Genomic DNA, 23,258 nt, shown 5'->3' with positions numbered 1-23,258 from the left:
CTTTCAGGACTTTGTTCCCAAGGATTACTAATAAAGGGCAACAGCACTTCAGAGTGAGGCTTCAAACAGATTTATATTCTATGCATATCAATTTACAATATGCGTCTTTACGCAAATAGATTCACAGCATACATGCCAAAGAGACAAATGGTTGAATAGTGCAGATACTGAGCTGCTCTGATTCTGAGCTGGGCCACAAGAATGTTTGATGCGTCCATAGGAAAAGGATCTGTTGAACAGGGAATACATTTGCAAGCAGAACTGACACAAAAAGAGCAGAGTTTAAAACTAGCTTCCGGATGAGCAGCGGGAAGAATACTCAGATTAGAGAGAAAGGAGATAGTATTAACAACATCGCCACTGGTGTAAAAACAGACTGTCAGCAGGCATTTTATAAAGAGCTTTTGGGAAAAGTAATGCCGAGTGAACCTGATTAAGGGTTGTCACCATTTCCTTAGAGAGGAGGGATGGGAAACAAATATGTGAACCTCCGCAAGTGTCCTTTTTTCTGGAAATGTAGGCCAAACACACTCTACAGGAGAATCATTCTGTATGTGTGTACGTTAAAATATTTTTGGATATGTTGAATAATAAATTCAGGGTGTGCAGTCCATGAGAGGGTAATTATTTAGCACACTGAAGATAGAAAATATCATGCATTGCCCTTAAATAGCACAGTAGTAATTATACAAAATTTTTCTAGAATGGGTTCAGTCATTCTTAGTGAATCCTTCTGAAAAGAGTAGAATGTCTAAAAAAGAGACAGTAATAAAGTAGGTAGGCCAGCTCAGTGCAGGCCTTAAATGGCAATGTCATACTTCAGAGTTCTGAAAAAAACTGTGAGTTACAATTAGGGCTCTGTGTCTTCCTCATTAATTTAGAAAAGGAAGAAATACCCAACATAAACAAACAATAATTTGTCACAGAATTATTTGAAGAATTCAAAAAAGAATTTAAAACACATTATACATCATCATTAATATTCGTAGTGGAATTATAACACTGATTTGTATAACAGAAAAAATCCAACTCATTCATTTATAATTTTTTTTTTTTTAACAAACACAGATGTTAGGCCCTGTTATGACCCTCGGGGGAAAATTCCAGAAAAACAGACAAGAAAGCACATAGTTATAGTGCAGATTATATTAGAGAGGCATGCCCAAACTGGAGAGTAGAGAAAACTTTTTCAAGGAAGCAGTGAGTGAGAGGGATCTGAAGACTGAGCAATCTAGGGCAATTGTATAACAGGTAAGTTCTAGGCAGAGGAAATAGCATGTGCAGTATTTACTAGTGATTCAGAGCATAATGGCTCCAAGGTAAGAATTCCCTGGTTTAGATTCCTATTCCCTCACTTACTAGATTTGTGACCTTGGGCAAATCACTTCACATCTTTTAACTTCAGTTTCTTCATCCTAAAAATGGGAATAATAATAATATTATGTCATGAGGATGATGCCAGGATCCAATAAGAAAATGTAAATAAACTTCTTGCACAGCAATGTGCACACAGTATGTGCTGAAACATGCTAACCCTCACTGTGTCGTTGTTACCAGAATAGGTAGAAAGAGAAGAGACGGAGAAGATCCTAAAGTGCCTTTTTAGAATCCAGTAAGTTTCTGGCATAATTCTAAAGTCAGTGAACCAAACATGAATTCTGATGGCTTCTAAAAATATTCCATCGCATTTGCTGCTGATGATTAAATAAACCAGTCATGAATTATGGACAAATCCATCAGATTAGACTGCCACCTTTGATCTATGTTTTCGAAACCGCAAATAGGCATGGAAACAAGCACAATACTTGCGTCTCACTTAAGCCAAGTTTCCAAGTAGACCGGCAGCTTCTGTTGGCAAAATTAAAAGCTTCTGTCGGCAGCCATACAGTCAGCACACTAATCTGGTGACAGCATCAGTGGGAGGCCGATGTAGAGATATTTGTGATATGTGATTAAGTAAAATATTTGTCTCTAGATATTTTTCCTTGGGAACTTCAGTATTTGACCAAATTGATATCTAACCACACATGACAATGATGTAGTTGGAAAAATTTGTATTTTTTCCATGTCTATTTTGATGAAATGAAAATTGTCTATTTCACTATATGCAGTGTTTTCCTCCTTTCTGCTCTTACTTTGATATTGTTATTATCTTGCTTCTTTATGTTATTGCTCCAGATATTTTATTAAAATTAGAAGAACTTGAATGATGATATATAACTCAGTGCTTTAAGAAATCATTGAAGACAGAATCATTATGAAAAAGTGAAGTTTCTCGGTTTACTCCTCCCACTTTAAGCAGTTGCTTTTGTTATTCATTATTTTTTGTTTTTGATTATTTTTCCTCTCTGAATTTACTTCACCAATGAGTCTGTCTATATAATACTTATAAAGTCTAAAACCTATTAATCCCATAGTTTCTTACATGGATTTTCACTATTTAGAATATAATTAAAAAGTTTCTTAGCTACTACTATAGTAGCATTTATTAACACCTAATTAAATGTTAACTTTGCCAATATTAACTCATTTAATCCTCACAAGCATCCTATATCATAGATAGTTTTATTTTTCGATTTTACAAGTAGAAAAACTAAGGATTTGAGATGTTTAAGTAACTTACCCATGTCACACAGGTAGTAAGTGACAGAAACAGTATGGAAACCAGAAGGCCTGGTCCGCAATCTAGACCTTTAACCAATATATGAATCTAGATCTTTGTTACTGGGTTGAATTGATGTGTGAAGTATAGTGATGTATAATAATTTTAAGCATCAAATGAGATGGCCAAAAGCCACATGGGTGAATCTATAAAATATTTTGATTATGGTGAAAAAAATTAGTAGACAGAAAATATTTAATGTAACCATTAAATTTAAAGCATATGTATATGAAATAAATACTTTATAAGAATAGTTGTAAATAAAATTAAGCAATTAAAATGGTTGCTCTTTAGTGTAGGAAAATGGCAAATGGATTTGGGATAGAGATGGTACATAAAAAATATATAAAAACTAGATGAGGGACTTCCATGATTCAAAGATGGTATTAATGTCCCATGCATTGAAGCATATTATTAATTCAACCTTCAGTCTTAAATTAAAAAAAAAAAATAGAGTAAAAAACAAAGAAAAAAATTAATGGAAAAAGGAAGTAAGAAAGGAAAGAAGGGAGGGGGAAGGAGATAAGATGGAAACATCTCAATTACTTAAAAAACAAGACTTTTTCAAAATAGAGATAACATTTAAAAATTATATGTAGAAATTTTCATTCAGAGCTGAAAAAAGTTATTGGCATATAGGTTCAATTGAATGTCACTTTATATTGATAAAATGCACATGGTGAACGTTTTCTTGCCAACACAGAAATCAGAACTCATAAAACTCCAGGTTCCCTTTCTGCTAGGACAAAGGCATTTGGCTTTGGATTCACCAAACTGACTTGCCCAGGCAAGATACGGTTTCAAATAGGCAACTTAAGGAATCAGGCTCTTGGGAAGGTCTCAGTTCTTGCTTTCTTCTGGTGAAAATGGCAGCAAAACATGAAGATCTTTCAGGACTTTCAAGTGTGAAATTGCTACTTGTGGCAGTAGCAATTACAATAAAGTCACTTATGGTTTGGCAACTGTTGTGGCAATGTTTTGCTTCATCAGAGCAGATCTGTTGTTGACTATTGGGCATTTCTCCTGGAAACTTAGCTTCTAATCTGTGAATCTATTCTTAATGATTGTATGAGCCACTTAATATACTCTATTGAAGGCCTTTTCCATTTAAAGTAGCCAGAGTAGAATTTATTTGCAACTAAGATAACAGACATTAAAAACAAACAAAATGTTCTTATAGAGAAGTGTTATAGGCAACAGTCTTTTAAAAGAATGGGAATATAGGGCCAGTGATTTAACTGTCTTTCACTGCAGCAAGGTTCTATTTAATATTAAAGGATGGTAATCTAACAATGCTTGGTAGAGAGTAGCATATGTCTCATCACCTTTGGTCACCTCAAATAAAATGACTCTTGAAGATAATATTTTGGTTACCAAATTTCACTTGTTTTAAACTATAAACACATGAGAAATACAAGAAATATGGGAAGGATTGGCTGTGTCTAACTGCACTACAGAATTTAAAGAAATAAACAGCTCAAAGTTTGAATTTTCAGCTCAAGTCATATTGAGATGATCAGAGTCTCCATTCCATAAATATCTCACATGCTCTTACAGAGCCAGACATCAAAATCCAAGTCTCAGTCCACAGAATTCCTGAATTACAAAGATTTAATTTACTTCCTTCCCTTCTAAGAAAATGAGGTCATTGAGTGGAAAGAAGTGAAATCCTGAACACTGGAATATGGGTATGTTTGAGAATTCAGATGATTAAAAATATTCTCAAATTCTAAAACATGTCTTGCTATTGAATTCAGCTACTCCATAACTGAATGAGGAAGTTGTCCCTTTGTTTTGTCAATACCAAATACACACCTTATCAAAGACCATTAACTGATAGAAGGAAGCAATTTTCTTCCTGCGTAAACCTATTGCTCCATCTGAACTCAAGATCTCAACAGCCAATTATCTGATCACTACTGCAGACAAGAAGCTTCTCGAATATGAGACTTCCAAAATTCTATAACTTAAACTTGCAGAAGAATTGGAAATAAGTGCAAAAATGTATTTTATGTGTTCCTTACATAGAAGTGAGAAACAATTTACTTCAAGCTCGTATAAACACATGATTAGAGATTCTAGATTCAATGTGCTTCTCTAGGTAGTTGGCACAGGTGTTACATGCTTCTTCTATTAGTTGATCAAAATCTGGACTGAAAGGTCACCTTAGATAAATAAAGTTCAGATACTGGGGATACCTTTTCTGTTGTAGAAGAAGGCATTAAATGAAATACTGAATATAAATGTTAAATTAGATTTATTTTTCAAGATATATGAAGCTACTCACAACTAACATTTTTATATATTTTTAGATTATTTTATTGAACTTATTGGGGTGACAAAATAAATACACAAAATAGAACCGACTCAGACTGACAGTTGTCAGAGGGAAGGAAGGGCTGGAGGACTAGGTGAAAAAGGTGAAGGGATTGAGAAGTACAAATTGGTAGTAACAGAATAGTCATAGAGATGTAGATTATAGCATAGGGAATAGAGTCAATAATATCATTATAACTATGTATGAGGCCCAGTGAATATTTGGAGCAATGGGGGGACCACACTGTAAAGTGCATGGTTTTTTAACCACTTTATTGTACATCTGAAACTAACACAGAATAATACTAAATGTAAACTCTAACAAAAAATAAAAAAGTAAAAAAATAAAAAAAAACAATGTAATATTTAAAAGTAAAAAATAACTGTTTTTTCTTGTCTTATTTTTCTGAATATAATTTTGAATCTGAGCAGTTCATACATGCATTGATGTCACAAAAAATAAATTAATAAGAAATGCCAGAACAAATTACAAATGTGAAACAAACCAAGAAAGAAATGCATATATAAAAAATAATAATTATCCTTAGAGGAAATTGAAGCTGAAGTTAAAATCTGCTAAAGAAGTTTTATATAAAACTAGAGGCTCAGTGCATGAAAATTCATGCACTAGAGCTGGGGTCCCTCAGCCCGGCCTGCCCCCTCTCACAGCCTGGGAGCCCTCAGGGGCAGGAGGTGACCCGGAAATCAAGGGAAGGCAAGACCCCCATCACACCTTTGCTGCTGCCACTGCCAGCATGCAAGCCTCAGCCGACCCTGGTTACCTGAGCCTCGGGCAGCCCTGGGCAGCTGGGCAGCCTCCATCTGAGGCTTGCCTGCACCTCGGGCCGGCCCTGGGCAGCTGGAGTGCTGAGGGACGCACAGAGCGACCAGACCTGCCTCGGGGAGGGCCCAGCTGTGCCACATGCCTGCCACCCCAGCGGGGCTGAGGGGACTGGGTGCTGCCATCTTGTGGCTGTGGGTGCCACCATCTTTGAGGGTGTGGTCACTTAGCATATTCCCTCCTTGGCTGTGGGTGCCACCATATTTGTGACAGTCAATTAGCATATTCCCTCTTTATTACATAGGATGAACACATGACACAGATAACTTTCTTCAATTTAATGTTTTAAAATATTCAGGCTAGAGAGAACAAAGATGGCTGCGTAAGTAAATGCAGTACTCACTGCCTCCCACAATCGCATCAAAATTACAACCAAAATACAGAATAACTATCTTTCAGAACTGCCTGAAATCTGGCTGAGTGGAAGTCCTACACTAGGGAAGTAAAGAAGAAAGCACATTGAGACTGGTGTGAAGAATGGAGGCTCAGAACGGGCTGGTCTGACACCCACGTGTGGTGTTTTTAATCAGGAGGGATATCTGGGCTACTGAGGCCTCACTTAAGGAGCAAGGAGCAGTTCCTCTTAAAGGGCCAGTGCACGGACTCAGACTCACTCCCTCTGAGCTCCAACACTGAGGTAGTGGCTTGAGGAGATCCAGGGATATATGGGAAGGAACTGGATTGTCTGAATTCAGGGCAAGAACTCAGGGGTGGCTTTCTCCCAGATAGGGGTGCTCACAGGATTCACTGTTCTTATGCTGAGATCTCCCTGGTCTCAGAGCTGACTGGCAGAGATCATATCCAAGGCTCCATCAACCTGGCTCACACTGGTTGCTCAGCCCTGGTGATTCCCTGAGACTCCACACAATTTGCAACCCCACCCAAGCTGTTTGCAATAGCTTTTCCATATGAATGGCCTGTACTGGCTCAGGTTTCAGACTTTCTTAAAATCTCTCAAACAAGCAGCAGCTGAAGCCAGCATGCCCCCATATCTATCAGTAAGGGATCTAAGGCCTGGCACTAGCAGTAGACTGCCTTGCTTCATAGCTTGGCCTCTCCTGGGCACTTCTAAATCCAACACAAGTAGCAGCCATCTGCAGATATCTATGTAGCTCCTGCTGGGTAGCCCCAAGCAATGACTGACTTTGCAATTCCTGGGAGGCCACAGAGCCAGTTTACCTGGTGGACAGCTTCAGAATGTACCAAATTCCAACTTTATACATATACAAGTGACACACTCAAGGGGAAGACTCAGTGAGCACCAAAACCCCTCTGAAGCAAGTCCTGCTCAAATCGGTGTCTCCTGCACAGTAGCTCTTCTGCTGTAGTTACAGCTGGTACTCTACAAATTCTGGGAGACATAGCAACTCTACTTAATACATAAAAACAAACACAAGGAAGTAGCCAAAATGCAGAGACAAAGAAACATGTCACAAATGAAAGAACAGAAGAAATCTCCAGAAAAATAATTAAATGAAATGGAAGCAAGCAAGTTACTAGATATAACTTGCTTATATCTAGTTCAAAACAATGGTTATAAGGATGCTCGAGGATCTTAATGAGAGCTTCAAGAGACTTAGTGAGAACATCAAAGACATGAAAAAGGACAAGTCAAAAATTAAGCATACACTAACTGAAATAAAGAATAACTTACAGGGATTCAAAAGTAGAATAGAAGATGCTGAGAATCAAATCAACAATTTGGAATATGAGGAAGCAAAAAACACCCAATCAGAAGAACAAAAAGAAAAAATATTCCCAAAATTTGAAGACAGTGTAAGGACAACATCAAGGGCACCAACATTAGCATTATGGGTGTACCAGAGGAGAAGAGAGATAGCAAGATATTGAAAACCTACTTGAAGAAATAATGACAGAAAACTCCCCCGATCTAAATGACATTTAGTTACCGGAAGTACAGAGAGTCCCAAATGAGAGGAACCCAAATAGATGCATACGAAGACACATCCTTATTAAAATGCCAAAGGTTAAAGACAAAGAGAGAATCTTAAAAGCAGCAAGATAAAAGCAGTTACCTACAAGGGAGCACCATACGATTGTCAGCTGCTTTCTCAACAGAAACTTTGCAGGCCAGAGTGAATGGCAAGTAATAGTCAAAGTGATGAATAGCAAGGACCTACAACCAAGATTACTCTACCCAGCAAAGCTATCACTTAGAATTGAAGGTCAGATAAAGAGCTTCACAGCCAAGAAAAAGCTAAATGAGCTCATCACCACAAGCCAGTATTACATGAAATGTTGAAGGGTATTCTAAAGGAAGAAGGAGGAGGAGAAGGAGGAGGAGGAGGAGAAGGAGGGGGAAGGGGAGGAGGAGGAGGAGGAGGAGGAAGAGATAAAAATATGAACAATAAAATGGCAATAAATACATATCTATCAATAATCAAATCTAAAAATCAAAATAAATGAACAAGGAATCTAATGAACAAAATAAACTGAGGAATAAAATAGAACCAGAGATATGGAAACATGGAACAAACTGACGAATCTCAGAGGGAAGGGAGGAAGAGGGGTAAGAGATTAACTAAATAACTTATATGCATAATGCATTACCTATGGACACAGACAATAGGGTGGTGAAGGCCTGGGGTGGGATGGAAACTGGATGGAAGGGGGGCTGGGGGGAAAAAGAGGGACACTTGTAATTTTCTCAACAATAAAGATTAAAAAAACCCCTACTATACGGGGATGAAAGAAAGTGAAGAGATTAGCCAAAGAACATATATGCATAACCCATAGACACAGACAACAGTGTGATGATGGCCATAGTGGAGGAGCGGGGTGAGGGATAGGTTGAGGTAGAAAAAGGGGGGAGCTGGGGGAAATGGGACATCTCTAATAGTATAAACAATAAAGTTTAAAAAATAAAATATTCAGGCTTTAAAAACTAATTGCCACAGCCCACTTTGTATAATATTGGTACTTGATAAATGTTTAGCAAAGGTAACTTTAAATCTAAGACTTTTTAGGAGCTACTTGAAGTCAATAATTTTTGTGGAAATTGATACTTGGTTGGTCTAGATTAGAAAGTCAGATATTGAGAAATATCATCCTACTTTGCTTTTTGTTTTGGTAGGTTTGCAAAATTTTACAGTATATGTACCGTGAAAACTTGGAAAAAAGCAAAAGTCAACATAATTTTTCTCTGAATAAAAATGTTTGTTTTATATAATAACTATGCCCTGAATAGCTGGATGAAAATTATCCTTTCTTTGTATTTATAGTTCAAAAAACACACTTTACAGTTTGAACAACAAGCACAAAAAAAGAGCACATATAATTAGAGCAAATATTTATTAAGCACATTATTTAAAAATAAACAATCATTTCCTACACCTAGTTTATCAGAGAAATATCTTTCTATTTTTCAAAGAAGTTAAGGTTATACAAGCGAGAGGATGTTCTCCCAAAGAAATACAGCTCCTAGTGATTGCTCGATATGCTTTCAATATGTTAATGAAAGATTCACAGTAGAGCTAAATTGAAAGATGTTGCACAGAAAGCCTGAAATCACACGTTTAAAGCCAGTATTTTTCTGATGTGGGAAGACGGTTTACTGAACACATGTGTCATTTAGTTACTGTGATGAAAAATCGACATATATTAGTATTGCTGATAGCTGAGTCAATGCTGAAGAAAAACTTGATTTTCACTATTCCTGTCCAGCTCTTTAACATTTTTTTAGTTCTACCTTAAGTTAGAGAGTAAATAGAGAAAAACATAAATTCACTGAGAAATGTAGCATATATGTGTGCAAAGTTTTCTCTCACAGAACAAAAAATATTATGTGAAATGTATTCAACATGGATAAAACATCTACAATGTTCTTATACACTGAGTGGTCAGATTATTATGATCTCTGAATGCATAATAATCTGGCCCCTCAGTGTATATCCTATATAATAAAAGGCTAATATGCAAATTATGAACAATAAAATGGCAATAAATACATATTGTATATCCTATATAATAAAAGGCTAATATGCAAATTGTCATATATATATATATATATATATATATATATATATATATATACACACATATATACATACACACACTGAGTGCTGAGTGGCCAGATTATTATGCGTTCAGAGATCATAATAATAATAATCTGGCCACTAAGTGTAGATTCTTAGTGAATTACTTAAATACCTTCTGACCATCTGGATACTCATGAATGTTTTCCTCAGTTTTATCAAATAGATGTAATTATGAACTCAACTGCATACATTTTCTTATCTTAAGTAATAGCTACTTGATTGACTTGATATATCCAGCATTTCAAATGATTTTGGCTAAGACTTGATTACCATCTCCAGCATTATCAACTCAGTCATTCCACAAACTACAATCTTGTACTAATATTCTATTCAAACACATTCTATTTCACTGAGTACTCTTAGCAAGAAGTCCACACAGACAGAAGTCCACCTGAGATAGTAATGAAATGACAAGCTTATGCTCTTCAACTAAGAGATGTGGCCAGGGCTAGAGGGAAGTTACATACAATGTTTTGGTTTTAATGCCACCCTCATCCCCAAGTACCTATTGTTGGCAAAAGCAGGTTATAAATTACTTACAGGCTTTGAATGATTATTGCCAGATCATAAGTTGAATTATTAATTCAGCTATAAATTATCTTTGGTTCTTATTTTATCAGAAAGAAGCTTTTTTGTGTTTATTTGTTTAAAAGTGAATATTTAAGGAGAAAATATAGGGAAATTAGAATCTGAAGCAAAACTGTATTCATTACTAATATTTACTTCCTAATGATTCTAACACCTTCATAAAGAAGATAGATGTGTTTTCATGTGGTTGTACATAGTTCATAGTTATTCTAATTTTGATAAGTGGACTTATTAAAAAATTCATTTCATATACTTGTTATAATAATAGAAATAATAAGAAAATACTTTTTCAATCTGGAAAGAAATTTCAGCTGTGGTGCCAAACAAACAAATGAACAAATAAGCAAATAAATCTGGTCTGATTATATGTCAAAATAATAAATTAAAATACTTGAAGTAAACATAACAAAACAAAATGTAGATTGAACTAGCACTGCATGAAATTGAGATAAAAAATTCTGCTATAAGTGGATTTGCACCAGAAATGTATTTTTAATGAAAAATTCAATTAAAACATTTTTTCTCTGTCCTTGAATGTGTCTGCTAAGAAAGCCTTAGCCTTTATTTGCTTAAAACTAAAAGAAGCATCTTGAGATGTATTCTACTTCAAGTCCTAATCCTCTGACTCATGAGAAGTTCTCACAGATCTCAGGCAACTTAGCCCTCAGCTGTGGAGATCATGGACAGAGCTTGGCCTAAGGTACATTATTTGGTTGGACATCACACTTACCTGCTTGATTTGTGGTTACATTTACAGACACATACTGCCGGGCTCCTGGGCTCAAGTCGGACACTCCATTCACTGCCTCAATCTCAAAGGTATAGTTTGTGTGAGCGAGCAGATCCACCATCATGACAGAGGTGTTTTTCAGGCCGATTTGCTGGGGGAGGTACCTGACATGACCTCCACACTCGTCACACACACCTGCATGGGAGTTGCACTTCTTGCATGCAATATAATATGACACATCTTTCCTTCCACCAGTGTCAGCAGGAGGAATCCATTCCAGAAAGACACTAGTTTCATTAACATTTGAGATGGCATTCCGAGGAGCTGAGGGGGGTCCTGGTTTGCAAAGTAAAGTGAGAAAAACATATTTTAAGATAGTCATCTTTACTACACATAACCCTGGTCTGAAGGAGAAAAAATAGATTTGCATTTATTTTTTTAAAAAAATAGGGAGAATCAATAAGTTATCATTTTAAATAATCTTTGGAAAGTCTTATTATAGTTTTATAGGGACAATACTGGATTGTATACCCTGCAGAAATAATTTATCTTGGAATTGTTGTAACACTAGTTCAACTAAAGCAGATATTTTGCCTGTGTGTATGTAAATAATTATGGTATACAATTATACATGCAAAAATAGAGTTAAATGATAATAATACGTATTTAAAAATGGCAAGTCTTTTATCAAATACCTCCTTAGGATTGAACTAATTACTTCCTTCTTAGGATTGTACTAATTACTTCCTCACTAAAATTGTCCCTAAAACCTAAGAAGCAAACAGGAGGGCTTACCAAGAATAAGCACAGGTACAAACTGTATTTTTCAATGTGGCTCTTAAATAAAAATTCTGCAGCAAGTAAATAATAGCCTTAGCTTACCTAAAGTAGATTGGCTATCTACTCATAATTCAACAACAGAATTTGAAGCCTTTCCTCAATGTCAAAAAAACACTAGAACTTAAGTAGTTGGTCAATATTACAATATTATAATAAAGGTTTTTTTTAAATGTTGATATTGCTTTAAGATGATGGCTTTCTGCAAATTATGAATTTTACTTAATTGGGAAACTAAATTTTATTTTTAAAATAATTCACAAAACTACAATGGGAAGAATAAAAGTATTTAGATCTTGAGGGACTAGCAGGACAAATTTATCAATAAATAATAAATAGCATCTATTTGTATAGTACTTTACATATTTCTAAAACTAATTAGCACACTAAAGAGAACTAAAATTGGTTACACATAATTACAACAAATGTATACCCCTCTGGTGGGGAGAGTTGACAACGGGGGAGGCTATGCATGTGTGTGGACATGAACTATATAGCAGATCTTTGAATCTTTCTGAATTTTGCTATAGCTAAAAATGGTCTAAATAAAAAAGTCCTTTAAAAATTGATTGCATAGCCGAAACCGGTTTGGCTCAGTGGATAGAGTGTCGGCCTGCGGACTGAAGGGTCCCGGGTTCGATTCTGGTTAAGGGCATGTACCTTGGTTGCGGGCACATCCCCAGTGGGAGGTGTGCAGGAGGCAGCTGATCGATGTTTCTCTCTCATCGATGTTTCTTGCTCTCTATCCCTCTCCCTTCCTCTCTGTAAAATATCAATAAAATATATTTAAAAAAAAATTGATTGCATAATGTCTAATGTTAGTTGATTTTTAAATACTTAGAATTAAAATCTCAGTCAGCTGTTACTATTATGTCCTCAAAGAGAAAATAAATTTATATTTGTTTCAGACTTGATTAGTAAAGATTTCCTGACAGGAAATAAAATAGACTATGGTGGTAGCTAAATGGTTCATAAGCAAAAATTAGGCAAATTTCATATGTCATAGTTATATTAATATGCATTGTCTGTTCTAAACATAGAGATTCATATTAGTTTCTACCTAAAATTTATAGTCATTACTGCTGAGACCTAAATTTAAAAGTAATGGGAAAGTTACCTAATATTTATAAAATATTGTTTAAATTAAAAGACTCAATAATCAGAGTTGCCCTTTTTGACAAAACAATCCCCACCCTGGCAACATTTATAGTTGAACCCTGTGAATTTTTCCATACATACAGTTTTACACACTTTTATATAGAAGTCACCTTTAAATTGAAGCAAAACTTAAGATGAAACTACAAGTATTATTTTTTACTATAACTTACTTAATATTCAATAATGGAAAATTATGGAGAAAATGTAATTTGAGATCAAGTGTTATGTTTCCTTCTAAGAAAGTGGTAAAAAAAATACCTGAAATATATCTGTTGAGAATGATACCAGGCTTCTGGGATGTTTTTCCTACCAACTGGAATGCACGCGCATGTAACACCTTTTCTCTAAATCTAATTTCTTCCTTTTCTTCTGACTCTGCTACTAATAGGCCCTCAATATTTGGATGGGGGCTTGTATGAAACTCAAATTTAAAGTTAAAACGAGACTCAAATTTAAGTGAAGTCCTAAAGTAAAAGTAAAAAGTAGAAGCTCAGACAGACTTGCACCTAAAAAATATTGTAATGAAATTTGACTGTCCATTTATATATGTGATGTCTGAACCAAGGTAGAACTGTGAGAAGTACCCTTGATTTAAGGAGATTCACTAGAATCTTTATTTTAGTTTGATTTTCTTTTCCTATACATTTTGTTTATTACATTTTGTTTTCCAGATTATATATATAGATTATTAAAACAAATCGAACCATAAATTTAAGTCCAAAGAGCCAAAGGGAAAGCAAAATTCTAGAGTCTCATCTTAACATCAATCAAGCCATCTGTTCCAAGGAATCATATGCAGTCTTTGTGGTGGTATGGATGCAACTTAAAAGAGAACACACACACTCACAGATTATATATTAGTAAGACTGTCTACACAAGTCCCAACAGTCTTTTTGAGAAATGCATACAAATTGGTGTTGTTTTGAGACAGTGTTAGAAATTCGCACAGCTGGAGATAGAGAAAATATGAAGCCTCAGGCCCTAAGTGCTAAGAAGCCCTCATCACCAGAGCACAGGGTCTCTCCACCCCCAGATCTAACATGTTTACAGAATGGAGGCTCACATTTATTTATGCTAAGAAGAAGAAAGATCATGGCTGGACCACTTAAAGAAAATTATAACTAGAAAATTACTGATTTTTAAAAGTATCTCAAGGCATGGTTTTCTCTTTCTAATTTACCATTCTATTGTCTACTCAACAGTTCCCTTACTATTTGGGCTTTCTTTTGCTCTGAATAATCAAAATAGCCTCCACTGTAACCAAAATGCACCGCATTCAAACATAGTTTATATTTCTTCCATTAAAATTTTGTCTCCTAAAAGTGTATATAATAATGCCATTTACTCATGTGAAGGGGAATGATTTATAATTAGTAATCGCTTAACCCATAAATCTGGTGATAAAAGAATGATCTTTAGCAATGCAAAGCTAACTAATATAAATAATTTGAGGAACTATGAACATATGTTTCACTGACACTAAAATACAGATAAAATTTCAGTTTGTGATTATTTAATAAAAGGTATTATATGCTTCTTTTTATTTAATACAAATGAAACTAAGTTTCAAAAATCTGTCATCACCTGTTTGAGCAGTTACAATGTAATGGAATCTAAAATAGTTAAAACAAGGCAGGCCATGAAAATTAACTGTTATGAAGAGAAGGGATCCACTTTTCTTCTCTTTTATTTATTTTTTTTAATTTGCTATAGAGAACATGAATGCGGAAAACTACGAAAGTATTGTCATAAAGCAAACAAATTCATATATTTGTTTTCTTCCCAGAAATATATATGGAAACTAGAAAAACAAAATCTCCAGAAACTCTGATGGATGTGAATCCATCCACTGCAAATATTGAAGTCAGGTGTTTAATATTCATCATTCTAATTATATGGTTATCTGATCATATAATTAATAATAGTTAAGGACACTCACTCCTGAGAAACACTGCAACTGCTTGAAAATCCTAGCTAAATAATTTGTCTTACATTTGGCACTTAAAACAGATTTTCCAACACCCAGTTAGTTATCCATGTCCTTGTAATACTCCCTGTCTTCTATTGCAAATGACCTCATTGGCCTTTGCAGCTTAGTGGTGCAGGTTAGAACAAAAAGTGAAGGTGGCATCAACTGCATGTTTATGTGGTTAGAAAGCTGGCTTGGAAGAAGAAGAAGAAAATTTACCATGAATGGGGAAATGGATTGATCAGTCATGTTTGGCTACCACTAAGGGAACTCACAAAATAAAAGGCAAAATTCTAAGTCTGTGTCTTAGATGTTGAAATTGAAATTCGGGAAAATGAATGCTTCTCACAGTGAGTGAAAAATGAGCCTCAAATTTTTCAATGCTTACTCAAGAAGATTGAAATGTGGTGAAAACTATACTGGAAGATTCAACACTATTCCTGTTGTAGGGGACATGGTAATAGAATGGAACAGGCTCCACCGTGCTCTTCCTTCAAACTGGTGAAAGTTAGCATCACCATATATCCGTGGGTTTCCTTACTTGTGCATGCCATTGTGGGTGGATCAGACTCCCTCCTGAAATAATCCTTTTCACAGACACAAGAGGTTGAAGCTTCCTCCTGGGTGTAACTGTGAGGTGGACATTTGCTGCAGCTCTGGTTGTGAGGTGAGGCTTTGAAGAACCCAGGTCTGCACACTGTCAAAAGAAATAAGAGACTAAGCTTTTCCCTGGAACAGATGCAGGGTTTGTTTTGTGAATAATGTCATTATTTTGACTACTATACACAGATTACATATAGCACAATCTTTGCAGTAATTTTAATTTTTTAATAAGCTTCTGAATAATAAATACCAGGCTATTCATTCAGATAATCAAATATGTACTTTAAGTCTTTAAATTAAACATGTTTGAAATGTTTTATATATTTAATGATTTTTTTATGCTACAGGAGCTTATAAGAAATTATAATGGGCAGTAAATATTTATTTTCATTTAAAACTGAAGCATTGCTTTGAATATAATTTTCATTTCCTCTATTAATATATCATATGTTGAAGAAATGCAAATTTGCCACTCTGCTCATAAAATGGTATGGTACACAGTAGATAATCAAAAGTTTTTTATTAAATTAATTGATTAATCAGTAGTTGCTTTAAAATTCTGTTTGATTGGGGAGGATGCATGAAAGAGTTGGTGCATTATTCACATTATGTTGCTTTCTGGAGAAGGTAGATTTTAGGCATTTGTTTTACCTTTTACTCCATTTTAGAATTTTCTTTTTCAGTTCAACATGCAGCTATTCTAATATCCGTCATGCTTATACAAATTATAATGATCTATAAAAGGTAGAAAATGTGTCTCATTCATAATACTTATCACAGTGTCTGACCACAGTAGGTGTTCATAAATTGTTATATAATGCACAAATGAATGACTGGCATGGCATACAGATTGTAACTGAACTATTTAGAATCACATAAAGATAACGTTCCCTGATATTTTTGTTGACATTTCTAAGTTGGTGGTCAGGTAAATGTTCTAATGAAGTGAATCTTTTCATTCTGTTCATTCCCTGAACTTCTGTGTTTTTCTTCTTTCTCAGTGGCTAATAAAGTCAAACTTCAATACTCCAGCTGCTCAGTGTGAGCCATTTGAAGACCAACAGATACCAAGCTCATGGTTTGGTTATTTTTTATGGCTTAGTTTACTTAAGCTAATAACCATCTATATTTTTTCTATAGTTAAAATTAACTGGATACATATTCATATATTTAAAATCTTTTATTCATGAATAATGACCATTTGCTAACTCAAAGGCAAACACGTATTTCAATAAAAAATGTTGATAGACATAACGAATTGGGGCTAAGTTGCATGTGCTATAATTGATCTGGGATTTTAGTAATCCATGCTAAGGTGTTCTGCCACCACTGAATAATCAGGACCTGACAAAAATAAGAAAGAACTTTTTTCAGTAGGTCTAATTACAGTGATAGTAAAGCCTTAATGCTCTTATAAATTCAGAGAGAATGTGAAGGTATTGGAAAGATAAGAGCTTTTTTATAGTATTAAGGGCATTCTTGTAGTTAAGTGATTAGGAGAAGATTTAAAAATATTATTTGTCTTATAATAGGATTGCTGTAGCAGCCAGTACTATCCTTAGGTAAGTTATCCAATTTTCTTCTTTTATCCTTTTATTCCTACTTTAAACACTATTTGCTTTCAAAGACATGAAGTACCAATCCACTTATTCTGCAAATTTGAAATTTACTTATCATTCATTAAACAAAAATCATATTTTCTTTTTAGTGAGTGCCTTTTAACTTAAATTTATATGATATCATGTGTAAAACTGCTCTTCAATCCTCCATGGGAACTTTAGGAAATAACATAAACGTAACTAAAAAGTTGATAAATCTATATTTCTGTTCAATAGTCTAACAAATTCTTTCAGCATGTGCGGTAGGTCAGACATTTTTTCTTGGTATTGGGGTACAGAGGTAAACAAGACAGAAACAGGCCTGACTTTGTGAGTCTTAAAGGCATTTCATAAGTAAGTATACATATGATCACACTGGGAATGAGAGCTGTGAGAGTGAACATCTACCCCTAGTTTAGACTGGGATGTCAAGGAAGACTTTTCTACGGAAGCTGAGTCTCTGCTGAGTTGTAAAAGATTAGTAGTATTATCCAATTAAAATAGGAGTATTGCAGTATAGGGGGGAATCCTTCCATAGGACCAAAAGAAGTGGAGAATAAACGGGAAGATGGAGGAAGTTAAAGAATTGATCAGGCAGATAATAGGAATCAAGTGATGGAGTTAAAATCAGACAGGATAGGAGACACCAGGTTATACACACCTTAAAGCTGTGACTTGGAATTTTCATGAATGAATAAAAATGAGCAGGGAAATAATAAGATCAAAGTGGTGTTAAGGAGACCATTTCACAGAAGTATGGGTAACAGATTGGAAAGGAGCATAGAGAGAGGCAATTGGCCGTTTTGTTTCTATTGCATTGATCCAAAAAGGGACTCTGTTGCATGATAAGAGTGGTTCTAATGGCCAGAGATAAAAGTGAATTCAGGAGGTAAGTATGAAGTGAAATAAACCAATGGTCATAGGTAAGAGTAGGTAAATTTAGGAGGGAAGTATGAAATGAAATAAACAAGATTTCATGGTATATTAAATGGGTCAGATAAGTGAGGAAGAAATCCTATGACTCCAAAGTTGTTGGCTTAAACTGCACAGGAAAAACGGGTGCCATTTTCTCATAGAAAACACCAGATATAAATCTGTTTGGGGAAGGTAATGATTATGTTTAAAGCATTATTTAATTTGAGGTTAGCTGAAGAAATCCAAGTATTTGTATAGAGAGGAAAACTGTGGAGTTCAATGCAATCCAATAAAAAATATGACTAAACCATAATTTTTAATTGTATTCCAATCATGGTCCCAAATCCAAATGGGATATACAATGCTACTAGACAATATTAGTATTATTTTCTTAGTTAACTTCAGTTCCTAGCCTCAACATGATTATTAACTTCAGTTCATTTCAGCTCCTAGCGTCAACGTGATTATTTAGAAACCACACCTCTTTCTTCTAAATCCTTATAACCTCTGTTCCTTTGTGACGCCTAGCTTGTATACTTGCCTGTGTGCTGAGAAACAGAAGGCATAAGAGATGAACTTCATTATTTTTCTACCACCAAATCTCCAAACTTATATACACTTATACCTACCCTCTTTATCTTTCTTCCTGTTAAATCTTTGCTCCTATCTTTATTTGAACTTTAACTAGGAACCCCATATCTGCCATCTGAGTATAATCTTCCAAGTCAAGTGTCTATTATATTTTTTGCATCCATTCTCTCTCTCTCTCTCTCTCTCTCTCTCTCTCTCTCTCTCTCTCTCTCTCTCCCTCCTTTACTCCCTCCTTCCCCTATACACACCTAGTCAGTCATTCACATGAGCCCAATACAATTTTACAAAACTTTGGCATGAAAACAAAGGGAAACAAAACAAAGGAACAGTGTAACTATCAATCTTACTTGATCCAAGTCTCCCCGTAGCTACCAAATAGCTTTGTTCTCCTTCAGAACATAATTTCTTAAATTATTTTCTATACATCTATCTCTAGCTCATTTTAAATCACACACTGACACACTCCACTCCTCTGAAACTACTCAACTAAAATTGCTTTTGTTAAAATTGAAGTTACTTCTCAGCAGCATTTGATCAAGTCTTGTTTTACGAAATTCTAGTTATAATTTTACTACAAAATACTAGCATATACTACATATGTCCACATAATATGTAAGAAATGCCTCATATGTGGTCCCCAACACTCATTATCTCCAGCCATACTAACCTCCTTATAATGTCCTGCACTTGAGGAACTTCTCTATCTGCCTCTGAATACTGAGGAAAAACATTTTTACACTCTTTCTGTCAAGTACTGTGGCAACGACTGTTTGCATGGTGGAGAGAAAATAACAATTGTACTCCACAGCCTGAAGATACAAGATATTTGGGGAGACAGGTAATAAACAAGTAATCATCAAAAGGAGAAAAAATTGACTTTTTACATTTTAATCATAACAAGAGCAAAATTGTTTAGTGTGACACTTGCACATTACCTAAATATTATTTGGAAAATACCATGCAAGTCTATTTAAGTTCAGCAAGAAGTAAGAGGAAAAATGCATGCTACACTGACATGTTTCATTAGACTATTTGGCATGCTCTGGAAGGAAGGGAACTATTTTAGTAATTGTTATTCTATGCATGCTTCCTGGCAAATTTTAAGTGCTACCTTGTACATAATGCTTGTGCGGAGCCACATGGTTACATATTTTTTCTTTTCATATCCTTTGGAACTTTGAATCATTTACTTAGTGTCTCTCTTTGCAGATAGCAAAATTTTGTCATAATCTTATGTGTATGAATTCTCCTCTGCTCCCAACTCATATAAACATTATGGAATATGGAGTCTGTTCATTGTATTTTCATCGTATATAACACAGTCCCTTGTAGTAAGTACATGCTCATCAACATTTATTGGTGAGAATAGTACATTTGTGTACTCAGGGTCTAAATGACATAGTAGAAACTTAATAAAAGCTGGCTAACATGAATTATTTAAATATTAAGTCCAGGCAAGTAAAAAATACTATGTATTACATCTACATTTGCTACTTTAGTAGTTTTTCAGAAACAACCAACACTCTGAGTCTCCTATTTACTACTATACTTAACAAACAAGGATGTGAATGACATCTATTAAAATACAGTTCTTAAATCTAGCCAGAAAATGCATGTCATCAATATGAAAATGAACAGAGGCTTTTACATTTGTTAAATTGTGGAAAGGTGCCATATAATCCTATTGGGAACTTTTTTTAAGTTCTCAAACCTATCATAAATGGTTAAATTGACAATTTAAAATGTTTTTGTCACATTTTTAAATTGTCAATTAAATTACTTTTAGTGTTTCAAAAATAGTTCACCTTTAAAGATCCATCGCACTTGGAATACCTAAGTGAATTAATTTGACAATTCAAAGTTGACATTCCAGAAGTATGGTCACCAAGAAAATTAAAAAGCAAGGTAATGTAGAGAACATTGTTTCAGTAATTTAGAATTGTATAATTCTTCCCATTAGAGTTAAAATGCATAAACCATTTTAAATATACACTTTTAAATATGCAAAAGAAAGATAATGAAAATAAAAATGCAGACTGTTGCCTATAGTGTTCAAAATATAATTGACCTTCAAAAGTATTGTTGAATTTATCCAATTATGCTTTATGAAGAATGACAGAAAATCACTATGAACAAGATTTTTATTTCTATCATATATGAATTACCAGAGGATATAAGCTAAGTCAAATTTATTTTTTAAATAGATTTTTCAAAATGAGGGATATGCAGATAGTTTAGTCCAGCTTAAAAGATGTGTTTATTAAGAAAAGCAACATATCACAACATGCTATAAGAAATTACAACACAAAATATATCCAATAATGTTAATACCAAAATTCAAATATGACAGCATATTTATTCATATATATGAATTCTCTTTAAAATAGATACTCAGTGTAAATAAAAAACTGGTATTGGGTAAAAACCTGATACAATTAAAATAGGTTTTAAACTAGGAATTCTAAAATTTGGCAATACCTCTTAAATGCTTGAAAACAGAAAAAGGAGAAAGATCCTATTTAATAATTTAATATGGCTGGCTAATTAAAATATAAATTTAAATTATTGAAAGCAATAGGCTAACTCTAATATTAGAAAATAATATCATAGAATAATAAGAATACTATTGATAAATATATTAAATCTCACTGTAGAGATATATTTTTAACTTAGGCTCACAAAATACTGGCGTAAGCTCAAAATTTACATAATATTTATAAATGAAGATTAAAATTGATTAGGTTATATGTCCTTCACATATTCATTCATTCAAAATATGTAATAAACTAGGCTTATGTATCATGAACAATACTGAACACTGGACATACACTTTAATTAAGACATTTTCATTGCTATTAGGTCATTAAACAACTTAGTCATTTATGGTGGTTGCTTATATGTTGTCTGGCACATACTTAGGTATTAATTAAATGTTTAATGCTGTTAAATGTTAATAATCCAAATAAAATATAATCAGTTCTAATACTGACATTCCTCCCATAGATTAGGATAAGAAATTAATCTCATCTAGAATTTGGAAGAGCGGATCATCCTTAGTAAAAAATGTATTGTGACTAATATCACTTCCTGCTTTATTCCTAAGATTAGAACTTATATATTTCAAAACTAACAGTAAAGTTAGAAAATACACTTAAAATTTAAGACACTGAAGATATTCTTGAGAACATCATGCAAAGTGAAATAAGTCACAAAAAATTAAGAACCATATAATTTCACTCGTATAAAGGATATAAAACCGAAAGCAACACATGAACAAACAAGAGAAACAAACAAAAACTCATAGTCAGCCCTGGCTAGTGTGCTTCAGTTGGTTGGAGCACCATCCCATACACGGAAAGGTGGATATTCCAGGTCAGGGGTCATGGCACATACCCATGTTGCAGGTTCAGCCTCCCTCTGAATGCTTATGAGAGGCAACCAATGGATGTTTCTCTCTCACATCAATGTTTCTGTCTCTCTTTCTAGCTCTCTTCTTCTCTAAAACCAATGAAAAACATAGCCTCAGGTGAGGATTAAAACAAACAAAAAACCCTCAAAGACACAGACAGCATGGTGGTTGCAAGAGGGAAGGGGGATGGGAGGACCAGTAAAGAGTAAAGGAGATCAAATACATGGAAATTTGACTTTGGTGATGGGCACACAATGCAATATACGGATGATGTATCATAGAATTGTACACTTGAAATTCATATAATCTCATTAACCAATGTCACCCCAATAAAATTAATTTAAAAACATATATTGAAGGAGAAACCAAGATGGCGGCATAGGTAAACACCTAAACTGCTGCCTCGCACAACAATTTCAAAACTACAACTAAAAGACAGAACGGACACCATCCAGAACCACAGGAAAGCTGGCTGAGTGAAAATTCTACAACTAGAAGGAAAGAGGAAAGCTCACAGAGAATTGGAGGTACGGCAAAGGGGCTTTGTGCGCGCAGAGAGGAAGGGCGGCTGAGAGCCTGGCTGACTTTCTCTGGCGGAAGGGGGAAGGAAGCTTCCGACTGCACTGAACCCCAGTTCTGACAGCACTGAACCCCAGTTCCGGGCAAACCCCTGGGGACCCACGCTCTTACGGGGGGAGTCTGGACTCTCGGGCGGAGACTCGGGAGCCGGGGAAGGCGGAGGACTGAAAGTGCCCACGCGCGCGTGCGTGCCAGTGCGCACAAAGGCTGCGGAAGTTGCCACAGGCTTTCCCTAGTGGAAGGGAGTCAGAGGATTCTGACTGCACTGAGCCCCAGTTCTGACTGCAGTGAACCCCAGTTCCAGGCGAGCCCCTGGGGACCCACGCTCTTGTGGGGGGAGTCTGGACTCTCGGGCGGAGACTCGAGAGCCGGGGAAGGCGGAGGACTGAAAGCGCACATGCGCG

General features: G+C 35.0%; 1 protein-coding gene across 15 annotated transcripts in view; it reads right to left on the bottom strand.

Annotated features, from left to right (window-relative positions):
- Window positions 1-23,258, bottom strand: part of EPHA5 (EPH receptor A5) — a 355,448-nt gene that overhangs the window by 160,829 nt on the left and 171,361 nt on the right. For 6 of the 15 annotated variants that reach the window (XM_080661231.1, XM_080661239.1, XM_080661238.1 and 3 more), the window contains exons 4-5: window positions 15,701-15,856; window positions 11,196-11,531 (exon numbers count right to left, since the gene is read on the bottom strand). The exons of 5 other annotated variants lie outside the window; for them this stretch is intronic. In XM_080661231.1, coding sequence (XP_080517357.1) covers window positions 11,196-11,531; window positions 15,701-15,856 — 492 coding nt within the window. The remainder of the gene's footprint in view (window positions 1-11,195; window positions 11,532-15,700; window positions 15,857-23,258) is intronic. 4 more of the 15 variants (XM_080661243.1, XM_080661244.1, XM_080661245.1 and 1 more) reach the window with 1 other exon arrangement.

This window comes from Plecotus auritus, assembly GCF_963455305.1.
Source record: "Plecotus auritus genome assembly, chromosome: 1".
In the NCBI taxonomy this organism is placed as follows: Eukaryota; Metazoa; Chordata; class Mammalia; order Chiroptera; family Vespertilionidae; genus Plecotus; species Plecotus auritus.
Note: the sequence above shows the minus strand (reverse complement) of the source record. Positions and strands in the feature narration are given on the sequence as shown.